Source organism: Lingula anatina, chromosome 4 (genome assembly GCF_051362555.1).
Source record: "Lingula anatina isolate TDL-2025a chromosome 4, LinAna3.0, whole genome shotgun sequence".
Taxonomy (NCBI): Eukaryota; Metazoa; Brachiopoda; class Lingulata; order Lingulida; family Lingulidae; genus Lingula; species Lingula anatina.
Window position 1 is genome coordinate 2,033,782 of NC_141770.1, and position 17,869 is coordinate 2,051,650.

A 17,869-nucleotide genomic window follows, 5' to 3' on the forward strand; every position below is an offset into this window, starting at 1 on the left:
TTTTTTTTTGGTTTTTTAATTTATTCCCGTCACGTAAATTGTAAGGAACAATTACAGCATTCATAGCAAGTATGAAAACACTGCTTAAATATCAATCGACCTGATACATCATTGACGGTCTGCCACATCTTACCCCTGCAGGCCAATGTCATTACGTGTTAAAGCCCAATTGTATGCCCTTAGCAAATTGATAATTTTGAAGCAATATTGCAACATTATTGCAGCAATATTGCTATAAAACAGGGGCGGATTTAGGGTATCTTCTGGGTCTTCCCGAAGACGGTCAGATTTTTAAGTTTACATTGACATTTTTTACATAAGTTTACATTTTCTGTCGGAAGACGGTCAAAAATGAAGGCTGGATCGACAAAGGTAATTGCGAAGACTGTCAGAAAATATTTTGAAAGAAAACATCTCTAGATCCGCCCCTGCAAACCTACTGCTAATTTGCAAGAAGGCGTCGCAGTTTGCAGCAATATTGTAGCAAATTTGTTGCAAATTTGCTGCGTATTTGCAGCAGGCCTGATATTTTGTAAAGGGTGCTGTTTTCAATAAATAATTCGTCACGTTTACGTTACTCCACCATCATTTTCTTTTAAGAGCTTAAACGTTTTTTTAGTTATACACAGTGACCAGGTATAGCATGGGATTGCCCGTGTCTAGGGTGGATAAGCCTATCTATAGGGCACCTGGAGAAAATTTTAAGCTATCTTGGCAAATATCCCTAATGAAGATGTTCTGCTAGACATTGAAATATTGGAGGTAATATCTATTTCATTATCAAGCTGGTGACTGAAGAAAAATTACTTCATTCGTATAACATAACGCAGTTGATGAAATTCTTCCCTGAAATAGGTGTTGTTTTGATTTCACCAGCTGTTATTTAACCGCGCTCAAGGATTGTGGGAAGACAGAAGCTCATCACTAACTAACTGCCTGAGCCATTTTTATACGTTCATCAAGTTTCAGCCCTATCTTTCTTTCCACCCCTATCACGTGAAAAAGAAGAGGTGAGTAGTGAGGCAGAGCAAAACTTCAGAAATTTAAGCTCAGTGAAAATATGCTTCTGTTATCAGTAGCTTCTAAAATAATTTCCTTTCTATTCAATGTAATCTGACTGAACTTGTTTAGGTAATTGTTGTCAGGCAAAAAAGAGCATCAGCCTTAGGACTCCTTGATTTAAGGCATTCCCTTCAATAAAAACATAAATTATGCTGTCTTTCGTGTTCTTTACTGTATCACGATTTCCATATCTATCTTTCATATGTTTCGACTTCTGTGCGGATACAAATGAACAATTTAAAAAATAAAAATGCCAACTCTTTTCCAGACTTTTTAAAACTGAAGAAAAAGTCACAATATAGAGAGGTGTGGAAATCGACATGTTAAAAAATTCGATGACGTCAACATTAATATTCATCTAAACGCCTATTGGTAGATTCTATTCCACCTTAGTTTAAAACTAAGTGAACTGGAGAACTATAAAAGTCCCCACGAGAGATGAGAGATGAGATATCTGCTTACCGACATCATGGATCGACAGCTTATTCCCCTGGCTGTGGCCATACTTCTGGTCTCCTTTGGGCCTGGTACGATGGTAGATGGCGTTCTCACTCCCAAAGAGATTGATTACAAGCTAGCACCATACGCAGGCAACACCTCACATGTACCGGTACCTGGCCAGTACAGCCCTTACAGTAAGTAGACATGACCAGCTTACTATTAGGTTGATTGAGTGTGAGCGTGATGGTTGACAAGAAAACCCACGTACATTTCAGTTGCTACATCAATTTTTGCCACCGTTACGACGAGGTATTGTGTGACCATAGTGACTGTATGATATTCGCTATGGTATGTAATTGAATCACTTTATCTTAGGTTATATTGGTCATAAGGGTGTATATCCCGTAGTTATCGGTCTGATACATTCAAAGTATCAAATGTGAGTGCAAATAGTTTTAATAGTTCATTTCATACCATAGGTCAAATGCTTCAAGGAGTTCGTGTTTACAGAATGTAATAGAAGGCAAAGAAGTGACTAGATTTGTTGGCACACTTTACTTTTACATGTTGTTTTGTCCAAAGGTTGAAATTCTCTGTTCTTTTAGTTAGGAATAGCACCTGTTGGGGACGAGGCGATGTACGTTACCGTACATTTGACGGTCTGAAGTTCCTCTATAACACCCCTACTGATAGACTTGGCATTATGGTAATGCCCTGGGTGGATCTTCCATGGTGGGTGGTTACGACCCAGGAATTCTTTAATGGGGGACCGAAAACGCGCATCGATGAAGTCTACGTTAAGTGTTCAGGCCAATACTTTAGGGCTGTATTAGGTCCTACTGTGGCATTGTGGGTGAGTCTTCTTCCCAATAGTTTTCAATCCAGTGAATGCATTTTGCAATAAGCTGTCGATTTTGTGCACCGTATCCCTTTTTGTTCCTCTCTGTCTATGACCATAGTATTTTGTTTACTATGCGCATTCATAGTGTTCTCAGTACTTAAAGATGCATTCCATTGTGCTATACTAACATGTTTGTTTGCATTTTGTTTCCAGTATTGGTTCATGGGATGGTGGTTTCCAATTCCACTACCACCAGTCATCCTTGCCGGCGGAGCTGTTACCGTGGATTTTTTTGCGCCCAGAGGTTATGTTATACATTGCCATGCCGTTCCAATGACTGTTTATGTCGCTCTGCACTCTGTCTGGATAACCATGACCCCCTTACACTCCGCCGCTGATTTAGGAGTACGTGGTATTTGCGGGGACTACAATGGATTTCCACAAAACGACTTTTCGGACCTAGGGCCGCTCGTCCTTCCGCCATGGAAACCTCTCTTGATTCCTCCCTTGTAAACACAGACAACTAACTGGACTGAATTCCAAACGGATGCGGACAATGAGTTCTGAAATGGGGAACGCAAACTGCATTTTCACTTCTCTTACTTTATTTAAATGTATTCATTATTGGGCTATATGGTAAATATTTCACTACTACATTTATTGTCTTTCCATTTAGGTAATTTTTCGGATAACTGTATTCCATAATTCCATAATAATAGAATGAGGACTGAAAAATGGGGAACGCATACTGCAGTCTCACTAATCTTTCTTAATTTCAAGTATTGATTATTGTATATATAGGGTTTGGATTTTAGTTTACTGGGCTTTCCATTTAGAATCTTTTTCAGGTCACTTTGTCGCTGACGTATTCTGTATTTATTTAATTTTAGCAGTACTCAGTAGAGATGCTGCTTAAGGTCAGATTTTTTGTGAAGACATGCGGTTGTGTATTAATTTTTCGTGTATTATTTTTGATGGTATATTTGATGTAACGTAGACGTCAATGTCACCTTACCGGGTACATAGTCAAGATTGAAATTTACCCAACTAACAAATCCGACATATTTGTGTTTTGATAGCAGAATACCAGAAATGAGTGAAATGACAAAAATATTAATGTATGGGTGTTTTTATCATTTCCATCATCGTGCTTTGCTTAATTCTAAATTTAGATATTTCTGTTAACTATTTTTTCGCTTCTATTAGTGTGGTTGTTCAGTTTTCTATGTCGATGGGTTCTTTTTACTTTTCATGATGCCTTTTTTGATTGTGACAAAATGGCTATTAAATTTAATTAGTTAAGACATTATAGTTAAGCAGAATTCAATTCAGTTTTGATTGTGTATTTTTAATCAGGACTTAATTAATTTTCAATTAAGATATATTTGAGAGGGATTGAAAGTCAAACAAACGTCCAATTTGACCATTTGCCATGCATGGAATATTTGTTGTTGCGTAAAAAGTAAATGTTAGACGCAATAATTGTAGAATTCAACATTTTACGACTAACTGACGTGAGCAAAATATGCACAACAAACGGTGTATAATTATGAGATTTATACCAATTATGTCTTTAGGCTTTGCTTCGGAATAAAGGGTGAAAAAGATAACTGTAGATTTATTTTCCTTATGTGATAATATATGAATGGTTAAGAAGTCATATAGTAGTGTTAGAATGATAGAAATGCTAACTGTCCTTTACATCATGAAGCAAATCGTCCTTCAGATCATCAGAGGCAGAGACACCACCAGTGCTCTGATTACCAAATTGACCACAAGCCACAGCGTCAGAAATAGTATTTTAAAACATCTAATAAAAAGCGAGATACACGTGATTCAAAGGGTCCCCATAGGGTTAAAATGTTGCCACTCGTGGATATCCCAGGGTAATGTCGGCACAATGGGAGGGTCCAAAGGTTCAAAATGATGTCGCTTGGGGATTCACAGAGGTCCATCTCCTTAATAACCGTTTTACTGGTGCATGTAGAGAGATCCGAGGGAAAAGCAGTGCCTGTTGTTAATTGCGCGGTCCAGGCACCAGCACATAAATACCCCAAATGCCTGAATTAATAACAGGGTTTCTTGTGATCTATTTTACTTCAAAAATAAAAAATAGCAAAGGAAACGCTGTATTCCTTAGGGATTATTGCGTAATTTTTTAAATAAAGATTTAATTTATTTAATCATCTTAATGTTTGTTGGTAACTTTGAGAGATGTAAAAAGGAAATAGTTTTGTTTTAGTTACTGCATTCCGTTTCTTCTGAAGATTTTAATTACTGTTTAGAAACTGAGGTATAATATGTTTATTTTGGTTATTATAAGCAAGCTATTAAGTACCCTATAATTTGTGTTTGGAATTCCAAGAATTTTGTCAGTATATGTTAGTTGTAGTCTATTTCCTGTCTTTGAATAAATCTATTCACGGATTTTTCCACAGGGGGCAATTTTTGGACATGTAACTAACAGATGATGAAAGGTTTCACAGTGTCCGTTACAAAAAAGGCACAGTCAGCTACATCTTCAACGCCTATAATTCGTAGATAGTGTTTTGGTGCTAAAATTCTCTTTAAAATTTGAAATAAAAACCAGGCCAGTTTAGTATCTAAAGAGCATTGGAAAGGAATACTATTCAGGACTTTCGGAATATATATATACGGTGCATTACCGTCTTTTTAGATATTCAATATTTAATTATGTGAATGACCAGGAAAGCTTCTATTTTGAACATGAATCCCACACTGCCTGAGTACTGTAAAACCGGTTTCTTGTGATCCATCTGACTTCAAGTATTAAAAAGAAAAGAAAAGAAAACTTAGCAAACGCTGCATTTCTCATTTCGCTGCATTTATTTAGGAATTTTTATAGAAATCCCATTTCATTTATCATTGAAGTACATGTAATTTCAAGGCAATTTTGAGATATGTAATAAGTCAAATATTTTCTTAAAATGAATCAGCGATAAAACCATATTTTGTAAAACTGCTCGGCAAATGGAATTAATAGAGCCATAGTTTTAGAAATCCTCACAGAAAGAAAACCTTTCTTGCTCCTAATAGTAAATGCATTATAAGCATATGTTTCCAAACATATGTACTAGAACAAAGGACTTTAAAACAACTCTTTCTACCGGAAGCGGAATAGATTGGGGGAGGATAAAAATCAGTACAAGGGTAGCAGGCACATCGAAGACATTTTGCCTTTTTGTTTTTATTTCCGACCAGTCCTTTATTTGCGTAAGCTGTTCCATGATGCTATCTGAGCTATTCAAAGAAGACCGTTGCGGGTTAATTATTTGCCCATCCCTCATTTACTCTATTATGAGTTGCAAAATCTACTTTCAACGAGCGTATGTTGCCATTTCTGTTTTAGTCATTGCATTGGTTTTTCTGAATGTTTTAATTACTGTCTAGAATCTTAGGTGAAATATGATGGAAATAGCAAAGACATGTAAAGTGATTGTGTCAGAAAGCTTTCATTTGCGGTAAACATTGCATATAAGACCCTCAGAGGCTAAATAATTAAGTGTTTTTTTCTTATTTTCTATCACATTCGAGATAAATTGTACCTTACGTGTCAAATGGAACGCTTAATTTATGGAAAATCAACATTTAATTTCCATTTAAATCACTTTTCTGAAACCATTCAAGTTATTTAAAGCAAAATAATAATTTAGAACATGACGAGCCTATAAATACTCCAGAAATATTGTTTTTCAAAATGACCATTAAATTTCCTCTGACATTCTTTCAACATCTTTCCTCACTTCCATTATTGTAGTTTCAAATACAATTAGAATTAACATAAATTACATGTTACCCTATAAACCTATTTGTGGCTAGGGGTAAATTTACCTGTAGTGGAGAGAGAGCTCTTGTATTTAAACTTTGCTGATGAGTTGAACTGAAAACTGGTTCATCATAATTTTTCACGTCTGATTACAGTATTACTTCTCTATTTTTAGAGATATGTAAGTTGACTCTTCATTTTACGTTTTTCCGGAAATGCTGAGCTGGAAAATGTAAAAGCTCCTAAAAATTCATCAAGCTGAAGGGATTGGGTTCTGAGACAATGTTTGTAGTATTAATACATGAAAGGTCCATATAGGATGAGTGGTGATAAGAGGGTAAAAGTGCCCACCTTTGTACATGAAAAATAAATTTTGAATGAATGAAAAAAAATGCTACCAAATTAAAATTAAGATCTTACACTTTAATGATCCACTGTAAAAATAATTTTGAAATATCAAAAAATGATGTCAAAATGACCATGTCAAATACTCAAGAACATGTGTGCTTTAGGGGAGTTATGAAATGCATTGTTACATTTCTATAGCTGTAGTAAGGTGACAACTGTGAAATTTTGTAATGGGATACAGAAGGTGCCAGTTTTAAAAAGAAAGACAATAAGTGGCAAATCAGTGCTTGTGATCAAGATTTTGATTGCTTTATTCTTACATGTAGTGCTGATAGAAAAAAAGAATCTCACAATGACTTGAGGATTAAAGATTTTTTTATTTTATATATTATCCCCTGCCTAAGACAAGCTAATTATTCATGGTCGAAAAGACATGAATATAAGGTGAGATATATTTGAAAATCAGCTTGTCTTAGGGTTGGGCTTGATATCTACTCAAAACTTACATGTATGCAGCCAGCCAATATTTTCCCTGCCATGAGGTAGAAAAACAAATCGTATCTTTTGTACACAAAGAACAACTCCGAAAACTAAGGTGTTTGAAAGGGAAGCAGGGGTTAGAATTAGTAAAATTTTTTCGGTTGCAAGCAGAAAAAGAAAATTCATTTTCATATAATACATGCTAAAGAGGAAAATATGGATGAGAAATGGAGTCTAAATACATTTAGTCTATCCTCATTTATTAGAATTAAGAAAGATGAAATGTAAATTGTTCTTCAGATATTTAAAGTTATATTAAGTGCCATTTCACGAGAGAATCAACCAAATCAGCTAAAGTATAGCAAGGTGGGGGTCGGCAGATTCAACCAATATTTTCTGTGTTTGAAAACTGTTACAAAAGATGTTGAAAGCATACAGGGGTACTTTAAAAATTCTGAATTTTTTTGAAAAAAATAGATATTGCCATTTGAAATTTGGGGGACCTGACTACAAAAAATATCGTAACAAAAGTAGTGGAAGTTTGCTTGTAAATTAAATGAAGGGTTTGACATTAACTATTCTTTTTTTCTAAGGGTCCATACCAAGAACTTTCTGATGGTGTGCGACTTAAATGTCAACCAAGTTGCTAAAGTAATGAACTTGGCCCGTAAAAAGAGGGACCAAAATCAATGTCCAAATGTAGCACTCACCAATTGGCAAATTTTGCCTAACACGGCGTCCAATTTGAATAAAAGAACACAATTTTTGGAAAGTTAAGGACTTGAGCTTTGTAATTACACAATAAAAATACTGCATCTTGTCAGGATACGTAGGGGTGGACGTCTACAATGAAGGGTGTGAGCGGTGAGTTATGCGGTGGTTCATTTCTATGGTGCTGTTAAAATACGCCTGATTTTTATCAATGGTACTTTTTTGTTTATATTAATACAATTGACAATATTCTAAATAGTTTTCCGAATGATTAGCGTCGTTGTAATTGGTTTCGATCAAGACAAAGAAAATAGTTCGATTCTTTCTTGTATAACTCTGCGTGCTTCCTCACAATCTACGTAGACATCGGGGTGAGAAGTAAATATTTTTGATGCAGAAAAGATAGCATGCGGTTTTAAACCTACCAACAAATATCAGACGAGTTGTATTTTGCTTGGGGAGTGCACCAGGCATGTTGAGAATCATTTACGAAATCTGAATGTGCTTTTCGTCCAGGGATGATAGGGAGCCCATTCTTCAGACGCTCTGAGAGTGAGCTACTTAGCTTAATGGTATGTTCAGCTCACAGATTCCCACGGGGGACTCAATTCAGAGAGTGCCAGCACTCACTACACACAAGGAAAGGAAAATGCTTTGCTAACCAAGTAAGTATGCTAGTAATGGGTATGAGGTAAATGAGATTCTGTGTCATGCCTTTGCCTTAGATTCGTCATTCTTTATATGGCTTTTTAGTTTTAGAAAATATTTAAAAAAAACTTCATTCGGCTTATTGTATGATTATATGACTTTCTTTTTGAAAATTATTATGTTGTTTCGTATTCTAATCAATGTTTGTTACAATAACATTGATGCTTGTTGTAAGAATTAACTTTTAATGTGGATTTTATCATTGCTAGATAGGACCTTGCTAATGAAAACCCTTTCACCTGGGTAAATTTCATAGTTTCCAGAAAATTATTAGCAGGGATATATTTGTAAAATAATATTTTCATTAATTTGTTTTTAAGATTCACTGCGTGGAGAAAGCCACTTATATTTCTGCCAGATAAATCTGTATGCCAGCTGAAAACAAAAGTGGAAGGCATCACTGAGAGAAAAAAAAAAAGCTTCAACTGATTCTCTCAGAGGCCTCCAGGGTGCTGTATTCCCTTAGAGACTCAATGTTAACCAAAACAGACTCACTCAAGTCCGTTTAAGGAATCCAACCTAACGATTTCATTGTTTCAAGCTAGACTCAAGTTTTGAGTCCATTTAAATACTCACTTTGGCGGTTTTTTTAGTCACGTGATTGGTGATGACAGATCCGTCAGGTACCACGAGGAAGCCTTCACACACGTTTGTTGTTTTGGTAAGTAAAACTTTTAAGTATTTAACGGTTTTAGACTTAGTTTTTTTTTAATTTCCTAAAGTTTTATGTCATTGAGTGCTTTAGACCATATTGAGACGATCAGTTATAGACCCATAGCCCTTTTTGGGCCTGTTGCTGTGAGTATTGAATACTGTGACTTTTTCCGTGGCAGTAATCAAAATCTTGGCCAGGGAATATTATTCTCACACATAGGATTTGTTCTGATTAGCTTTAATAAAAAAATCAAAAAACCCTGTAAGCTTTTAAAAAATAAATCATGTAGTATTTATCATTTTTGTATCCACTGCTGTGCAGATATGGCAGTAGAAAATCAGGTCATTGTGTTTCTGAAATTGGACCACAGAGGTCAGGCTAAACTTCCGCTTTTGCTGTCGTGTTTATCTGTCATTATGTTACAGTCTTGTTTTAAAAGATCAGTTCATGTAAAAAAGGCTTTCGGTGTTTGATCTGGCTAGCAAGTTAGATATTAAATAACAAACTAGTTAGGAAAAATTACCTTTAATCTTAACATGTTATACCATATCAATATGTTGAATTTATCTTTAATTAAAATGTTTACTTATTTTCAGTTATTCAATGAATTCACAAGGCTATCGGAGAAGGATATTAAGTCAGCAATGGCAAAAAACTTGGATTTTTATGGACAAGGTCTTGTCAATTTGCCACAGCCCAAAATGAAAAGGAGCTTCCATGAGGGGACTCTCTAGTGAACTGCAAGAGGCTAAAGAAGCTATATGGCGTCTGCACGCTCTGATGTTGACAGAAAGTGTATGTACTATTTAATTTTCAATATTTTTTACAGTTCCTTTTGAAATGCTTCCCTCTAAAAAGACATTGAATTCAATTTCATTGTTTGCATCATTCTGTATTGTCTCAAAATAAAGGCAAAATAACCTTATAAAAATGTCAGGAGATTCCACAAGCCAGGCTTAGGCTGCTTTCTTCTTCAGTGTGATATGGTTGCGCAGATTGTGGGTCTAATGATGACGTCAAAAAAAATTTGGCAACTTATGCCTGCCCTCATTTGGGTTCACAAAACCAGGGGGTTTTAAATCCATATAATTTCCTTTTGGGATAATTGAGATGAAAACCTTGAAATTGAACGCTTTAGTATCCCAATAAAATTATCCTTGATTGCATTGAACACAATCCTCTACTCATAAAATAATGTAACTGCTATGAGTTATTTTCATTTGCACATTACCTATATATGCAATTACATATTTATTTATAGATCCTGCACTTAATCATGAAACAATTCTTTCTTGCAACAGTGTAAACCTAGTCAATAAAAGTGAGATTTACAAGAGGTTGATGTTACTCGTTACTTGGCACTTTTTTTTTAATAAATTAAGCTCGTTTTTTGTGACCCTACATGTATGCACAATTTCATCTTGTTAATTCTTTTGGATTTGATGTTTATTGCATCCTTTGACAACAGAAAATTTGGTAGAACACATCCAAAGCTAATGTTAGACATTGAAGACTACAGTTAATACATAGTTCACTGCAAATGTAAAGTATATTCATCATTTGCTGCATCTCATTAGTAGATGATAATGAGTATATATTTTTTCTTTACATGTAGATGCTACCTGGTGTGCTGGCATTTTGTGTTTGCCGCTTCATTTGAAGGAAGAATGTGGATGCCGGCTTCGAAAATTCAGTTGTCTGGGAGATTCAGTTCAGCCTATAATTACTTCCAGTACTCAGGAGACTTTATGTCAAGAGACAAAATTTTACATCTATCTGAAAATGTGAAAACTGCAACAGTTGATCCATTTGTTGATGCTCCTGGTGGCCACTTATTTGCCTTTAACATGGCATATTCGACCAACCTTTATGGCACCTGACTTTCATTCATTAAGTCCTGATTGGGCATACAAATAAGGTTAAGGTTTTGCCCAAGCTGACTACCTTATTGACAAGAATACATTCATAAACACTATGGAACCATTATTCATTGACAAGTATTCAAACTATTACAGGTTAGCCAATTTACCAGCTCTTTTAAATTCCTTACACTTAATTTTAGCCAATTTGCCGGCTCTTTTAAATTCCTTACACTTAATTTATTGAGGACCAAAATTTTTACTGGCATATCTGGTTATAAGGCTTTAATTTTTTAGGAAAAGTTTCTTGAAAAAAAAAATAGATCTGCCACTGAAGTTCTGAGACACCACTTTGTTCCTCAAAAAATTGGTGTTCGAGTTTTCAAAAAAATGAGGAATTTAGTTCATGTGACCATGACAAAGACATTGAGTTTTAAGTGGATGGAAAAGTTTGTCTTGACTTCTAGTTTTATAAAGTATAAACTTAAATATGTTGACACTTTTAAGTTAAAACGATATTTTCAAATAGACTGGTTATAATAAGCCATTCACATTAACTTAAGATGAATACCAGGGTCAGAGTCTTCAAAAGCTTTGATTCCTTTTTTTGTGAATAATGTTTGTATTGTAAGCAGCAAGATGCTGTATCTATGAATAATCATTTCTTTCATATTATATTTTATATTATCTTTTGTAAGCTGTAAAAAATTACTACACATACTTTTGATTTGAGCATGTTTTTTGGTTGTGTTATGGAAATATTTTAAGAAAGCATTTATTTTGTTAACATGTTTCGGTGGCTTAGTGGCTAGATTAGTTAAGAAATTCAACTAAAGGTCATCCCAGATTTAGGGACAACTGGTCGAGTTAAGTTTTCCAAGAAGAGTTCTATGTTCATGACCATTTGTTAATGAAATACATTCATGTTTATCATTTAGAATTTGTTTGTATCTTGATCTAGGTATTGGATTCCATGGCTATTGCATGCTTTTCTAAAAGAGGATTTGTTAACTTGCTGTTTTTAACTGCAAATAGAAATATTAATTTAAAAACATTTAGTTTATTTTTTGCATCACAAAATTTCAAACTATCACTGTTTTGCTTAAAGTGTTGTATCACTTTGCAAAAGGCTGAAAACATAATTTCAATGAAAAATTCCCCTTTAAAATAGGACCAGATGAGTCTTTAAATGTCTTCACTAGACTAAAATGATTCCCCAAGAAGCCTCATCTGGAGGCTCCGAAAGGACTAAAATTCATAGCTAGAGCCCCTTTAACGAATCTTTCGAGTCCTTTAAAAGACTCAATCGTCTTGAATCCCTTGATTCCAGTTGAGTCTCTAAGGGACTCTAGCTAGCTGGAGTCCCTTTAACATTAAAGGACTCGGAGAAATCCCCAAAGGGACTTGATTTAGGACCCACTGCTGGAGTCCCTAAAAGACTCAGTATGAGTCCTTTTTTGCTGTCAGTGATTGGAGAAATAATAGTTTAGATGAAGTTGGGTGCTACCACTGTGCTCGTATACTTTGCCCATGCTGATACCAGCTTTATCTGAACAGAGAGGCTTCTTTGTTCGGCACAAGCAGGCAAGGACAAATGTGAACAAAAATCGCTCCCCTTGAAAGTCTCATAACAGACTCTCATCTCTCATAAGACCTTATGTTGATGAAGGGCATGACGTTATTTCAGCCAGTGACATGCACGCAGCTTTGTCTTCATCTGGAGATATCAGAGACTGCCATACATCTGTTGTAGAAAATTGGGAAAGGTGCACAGTCAATTTGAGTTTTCACTGTATAGTTGACAGGTTCTGTGTCAGGTGCCTTAAGCCACGATAGTGTTCCAGTTGGTTAGGGACTGAAGCAGGTTGGAGGATAAAGAGATTCTCTAGTCAAGTCATTTCTTCTCAGTGAATTTGAGAAAGGAAGAAATATCAGAAAAGAAGGAATATCCAACTGATGTCTTTCAATAAATGATGAATAAAAAACAAACAAGAAACTGTTCAACGAGGATGCGTAGCTGAGTTTTCGGCAAATTATTGGTTATTTTTCATGTTTAAATATTATAATGAAAAAGCAAAGAAAAATGCCTTCTAGAGGCAAACATTAATGAAAAGACAAATAATCATAACAGGCTTTTTTGTGTTATTTATTTCTGTAGCCATATAAATTGTAGATATTTAGCACACTGTCCTGCTAAGAGCAGATTATAAATAAGTCACTTTTTTCATTCAGTTTTTTTTTAAATTTGTAATAATGTATATAATGTAAATATTAGATGTGTAGAATGCGCCCCTGTATAAGTATATATATTAATAGTTTTCAGTCGAGTGAACGGCATTTAAATTTCTCATAATTGGTCATGATGCTTTTTTATTTTATTTTTTAAATCATAATAAATTTATATATTTTTATTTTAAAGCAATTTGTTTTTCTTTGAACAAAAGACGGAAATAAATAAAAACAAAGATCATTTAATTTGCATCTGAAATGAGTGTTTCAATAAAAAATAACTTGGAGAGTACATAATATGAACTGGGTTTCATCTTTTGGGGGCAGGAAATCTGGGTCCCTTGCTTCTACATCCGAAACAAACTTTTTTCTGTAACCCAAACATATTGGAAAGTTGAAATCTAATCCACTTAATAAGTGATTTGACCGCAGTTCAAATCTACACCATATTTGAAAGTTTGAAATGGATGCAGTACGGTGCATTGTACAAATTCTTAGTGGAGGTGCTGCTATTACACAACCAAGGTACAATTATGCAACAGCCATAGGGCTCATTCCCAATGAAACTTTTGTTCTAGGTAGATCGACCCAAGTCCGGGATACTCTGGCTGAATGCTATCAGATAAACACCCACCTGCAGTACTTGCATTGAGGAGAATACAGAAAATATTGTGATTGTAAGAATGCACAGGAAACAAGAAAAGACGTGTTTATCTGTTAACCTAATTACATTCAGCAAGAGTACCCGTGGGGTTGGATTGACAAAAGTAGAATAAAAGCTTCATTGATAATGTACCCATAGCACTGGCTAACCCATCTTCTTTTTACATTTTGAGATGTATCCAATTTTTCACACATTTTTTTTTGTGTGGTGCCAGCTTAAAGATATAAGTCCAGGTTTAAAAGCCTTTAAATTACTTATATAGACCCATTTTAAAATTTGTGACTATCTTTTAAATACATTTGTCATATTTATTTGTAACACTCCTTATTATAGTAACAGATTTTAAAACTGGACAAAGTGTCTTCCACCTGCACAGGCAGTGAGGAATGACAAAAAGTAGATCACAAATCTCTATTTTCTAGGGCATATATCTCCCAACCCATAAAGGGTGAAGTAAGTTTTATTTTATGTATTGATAGAACTATCCTTTGTTGATAGTCGTGTCAAGTTTCATGAGTCTATCCCGCTGTGTTAGGTGATCTTAGGTTTTTTGTGAGGGTAGGGTCTAAAAGTGGTTTTGGGGAGGGGTGAGAAAAACGAGCAACATTTTATAGGGGGTGATAAAATCTTCTAAAAAACTTGGTTGTGATGTTAGAAGTTTGTTCTAACCAAATATATACACTATATTCCTTTTAAAAATTATTCTCATGTATATGCACCACATTATAAAGAGAGTGAAACTGGTCATCTCGGAGCAAAAGCAATGCAAACATTTTTCACCCCATATTTTTGCAAAGAAAGGATATCTTTTCCATTTTACTTCACATAATCTCATACCTTCTTAGAAGAAATCTTCACACCAAATTTCATTAAAATCTGTTGACCCCCGCCTTGCCTCTATTTGGTCGAGTTTCTCGTGAAATGGCACTTAAATATGATAATAGCAGATGTACATTGTGGTGGCCCCTACTTTATATAGAGACCTGTGCTACACAGACCCTCTACACATAGGGTGGGCTTGACCCAGCCCACTTCAAATGGGTATGAAAGTACATATTGTACAACTTAGATCATTGTGCAAATGCCCCCCCCTTTACATCTATTTGGCATAAAAAGTAAAATATTTAAATAATCAAAATATTTTCTTAAAAGGATTCACTGATAAAACTGGATTTTTACAGAACTGTCGGGCAAATATAATAGAGCCATAATTGAAAAAAATCCCCTAGGATCGCGTCCGTCCTTTTTGCTCCTAATAGAACATTAAAAGTATAATGTTTGTAAAAAATATAACACAATGATTTAAAAACAATTATTTCCACCGGTAGCTGAATAGGTTGGGGGAGAATAAAAACAAGCACAAGGGTAGAATGTATATCGAAGAAATGCTTCATTTAATATCAATTGTATTCTTAATCTTGCTTTTCGTTTGATTTATGACCAATTCTTTATTTGCTTAAACTGTTTTATGGTGTTGCCTGAGCTTCTGACAGATCTGCGTTGTGAGTTAATGATTTGCTGTCCCTCATTCATTACATCATGTCTCACGTTAAGCAAATTCTACTTTGAAAGGCCATATGTTGCAAATACTGTTTTTGTCAATGTATTCTGTTTTATCTGAAGATTTTAATTAGTGTTAAGAAGCTGAGGTAAAATATGATGGCAATAGGAAAGACGTCGCATATTCGATGAAATGTTTGAGCCAGCCGACAGCATCTATTTGCCGCAACGTTGAACATAAAATCTTCAAGGCCAAAATAATTAAATTACTTTCCCCACGTTCTTCCAAATTCGAGATTTCATGTATAAGTTATGTGTCAAATCAAATGCTGTATTTATGGAAAAATCATTTGAAATCCTGTAACTAGCATCATGAAAGTGTTTTTTAAAAGGGGTAAGGTGTTTTAGAACATGACGAGGCTATAAATACTTCAGAAGCTCACTGGAACAACATGAAAAATGCATTTGTTGAAGAAACAAATAGACATATACCTAAAGAAGAGAGGAAGGGCCCTACCAGTCACTAGATGACCCAGGAAATTAAGAACCTCATATAAGAGAGAAGACTAGTTAAAGAAGACCCGGATAAATACAAACGAATACACAACACCATACAGGAATGTAGAACAGCTAAATAACAATGGTCAGAAGAAAAACGGGCTATCTGATGCTACACCTGGTGCTTCTTGTGTCCTATAGATATATATAGTGGACATGGGCTATCTGATCCCCACTTATAACATGAAAAAAAAAACATGTAAAGGGGTAGAGCAATGAAGATCCCAATTCAGTCTAATTCTGCTCAAGACTTCTACACCCCCCCCCCCCCCCCGTCATCTCTTTAAATTCTCACAAAATTTTTTTGTACCTTTCTTTATCATTTCCATCTCATTAATGTACATTTCTCTCAATATTACACAAACGACGCCAGAGGTTATGAAGCGAGTATGCTGCAAAACTCATATCTACCTGTATAGTTTGAACATAAAACACTATGAGCATAAATATTTAAATAATTTTCACTACGCTTGTTCTTATTTCTAGAAGGTTTATCAAATGTGGCAAATGAGACGCTGTGTTTTTGGAAATGAATGATTATTTTCATCTAAGTAAATTTGTTTACCTATCATTTCCACATAAATAATATATATTTTCTCTCAATATGATAATAATAAAGGCTGTATTTGAAATTTAAAAGATCAGCGACATGTACTGTATTAATTAAGCCATATATCTACCTGTTACTATGTTAACCTGTTTGTGGTAAGGAAAAAATGTACCTGTAACAAGGTGTCGGTGTGATACTGTAGAACTGTCTTTTTTTCTCTAATTTTCTCCCTCTGTCTTTTCCATTATTTTCCCCATTGTTGTGTTGTTTACCAATACCTGGCTCTAGCAAGAGCTCATGTCTTATGTCTGCCTCAACACTTCACACATTCAACCGTGCATTGAACATTATCTTTGCCTGACAGCTTGTTCTTGTCTCGACACAATTTTCAGCTACTTCATGTCATTTACAAACGCGTTCTTATTAACAGTGTACTTGAAACATTTTTAAAGAAACCATTACCTAATGTATACTTCTAATCATTGTATATGGGTGTGAATGTACGTTCTGTTTTCTCCTTAACGCCAGGAGGAGAGGTTTTAATCTGTCAATCTGATTGCATTTAGCGAGACTCCCTGTGGAGTTATTGCACAGTAGACTGGCCGATATATTAATGGTGAGCAGACCCTTAATTATCTGGTATCCAGGGTTAGATACGGAGCCCTCTTTCCCAATTTAACACTGTGAGTTTTGGTTGGTTGGTTTATTCCCGTCATGTAAATTGTTAGGAACAATTACAGCATTCAGAGCAATTATGAATAAAACTGCATAAATATCAATCGGCCTGATACATCATTGACATTCTGCCACATTTGACCACTGCAGGACAATGTCTTTACGTGTTACAGTCCAATTGTATGCTGTTTTCATTAAATAATTCAATAAAAACTGGAGGTTATTTTTACACTGTTTTAAAAACTGGTTTACGCCAATCTACAGGTAATATAATTCTCTTAAGCTTTTCAGTTATACACGGTGACTATCAGGTATAGCATTAGATAGCCCGTGTCCAGGGTGGATATATATGTAGAAAATGAGGCTATCCAGGTGAATATTCTGCTAGACATCGAAATATTGGAGGTAAAATCTATTTCAATATTAAGCTGTTGACTTAAGAACATTTACTTCATTCTTATAACATAACACAGTTGATGAAATTCTTCTCTGGAGTAGGTGTTGTTTTGATTTCATCAGCTGTTATCTAACCTCGCTCAAGGTTTGTGGGAAGACGAAAGCCTCATCTCTAACTAACGCATTACGCATGCGCCGCCTGAGCCATTTTTATAAATTCATTAAGTTTCAGCCCTATTGATGACGTGTGCAATATCACGGCATTTTTCTATCCACCCCTATCATAGAACAGATGAGTAGTGAGGCGGAGAAAAACTTCAGAACTTGAAGCTCAGTGAAAATATGCTTCTGTTATCAGTAGCTTTTAAAAATAATTGCCTTTCTATTCCATATAATCTGACTGAA

The 17,869-nt window shown here is 35.0% G+C and overlaps 1 protein-coding gene and 1 long non-coding RNA gene across 2 annotated transcripts; both read left to right on the top strand.

The window, feature by feature from the left end:
* The first annotated feature begins 1,392 nt into the window (after nucleotides 1–1,392).
* LOC106153843 (uncharacterized) lies at nucleotides 1,393–3,954 on the top strand. The gene is made up of 3 exons (XM_013527953.2): nucleotides 1,393–1,697; nucleotides 2,109–2,356; nucleotides 2,558–3,954. Exons 1-3 carry the CDS (start codon nucleotides 1,508–1,510, stop codon nucleotides 2,855–2,857), a joined length of 738 nt encoding a protein of 245 aa, XP_013383407.1. The 5' UTR covers nucleotides 1,393–1,507; the 3' UTR covers nucleotides 2,858–3,954.
* A 4,995-nt stretch (nucleotides 3,955–8,949) lies between these two features.
* Nucleotides 8,950–11,957, top strand: LOC147762035 (uncharacterized). The gene is made up of 3 exons (XR_015334217.1): nucleotides 8,950–9,039; nucleotides 9,630–9,828; nucleotides 10,649–11,957. It is a non-coding gene; the product is annotated as an uncharacterized LOC147762035 (long non-coding RNA).
* The last annotated feature ends 5,912 nt before the right edge of the window (nucleotides 11,958–17,869 follow it).

What these genes read in the sequence shown, in the direction of transcription:
- LOC106153843 (XM_013527953.2), top strand. Translation starts at nt 1,508, where the DNA reads ATGAGATATCTGCTTACCGACATCATGGATCGACAGCTTATTCCCCTG. An exon ending in TGGCCAGTACAGCCCTTACA is followed by an intron (nt 1,698 to 2,108) that starts GTAAGTAGACAT and finishes CTGTTCTTTTAG; the next exon opens with TTAGGAATAGCACCTGTTGG. An exon ending in GTCCTACTGTGGCATTGTGG is followed by an intron (nt 2,357 to 2,557) that starts GTGAGTCTTCTT and finishes TTTTGTTTCCAG; the next exon opens with TATTGGTTCATGGGATGGTG.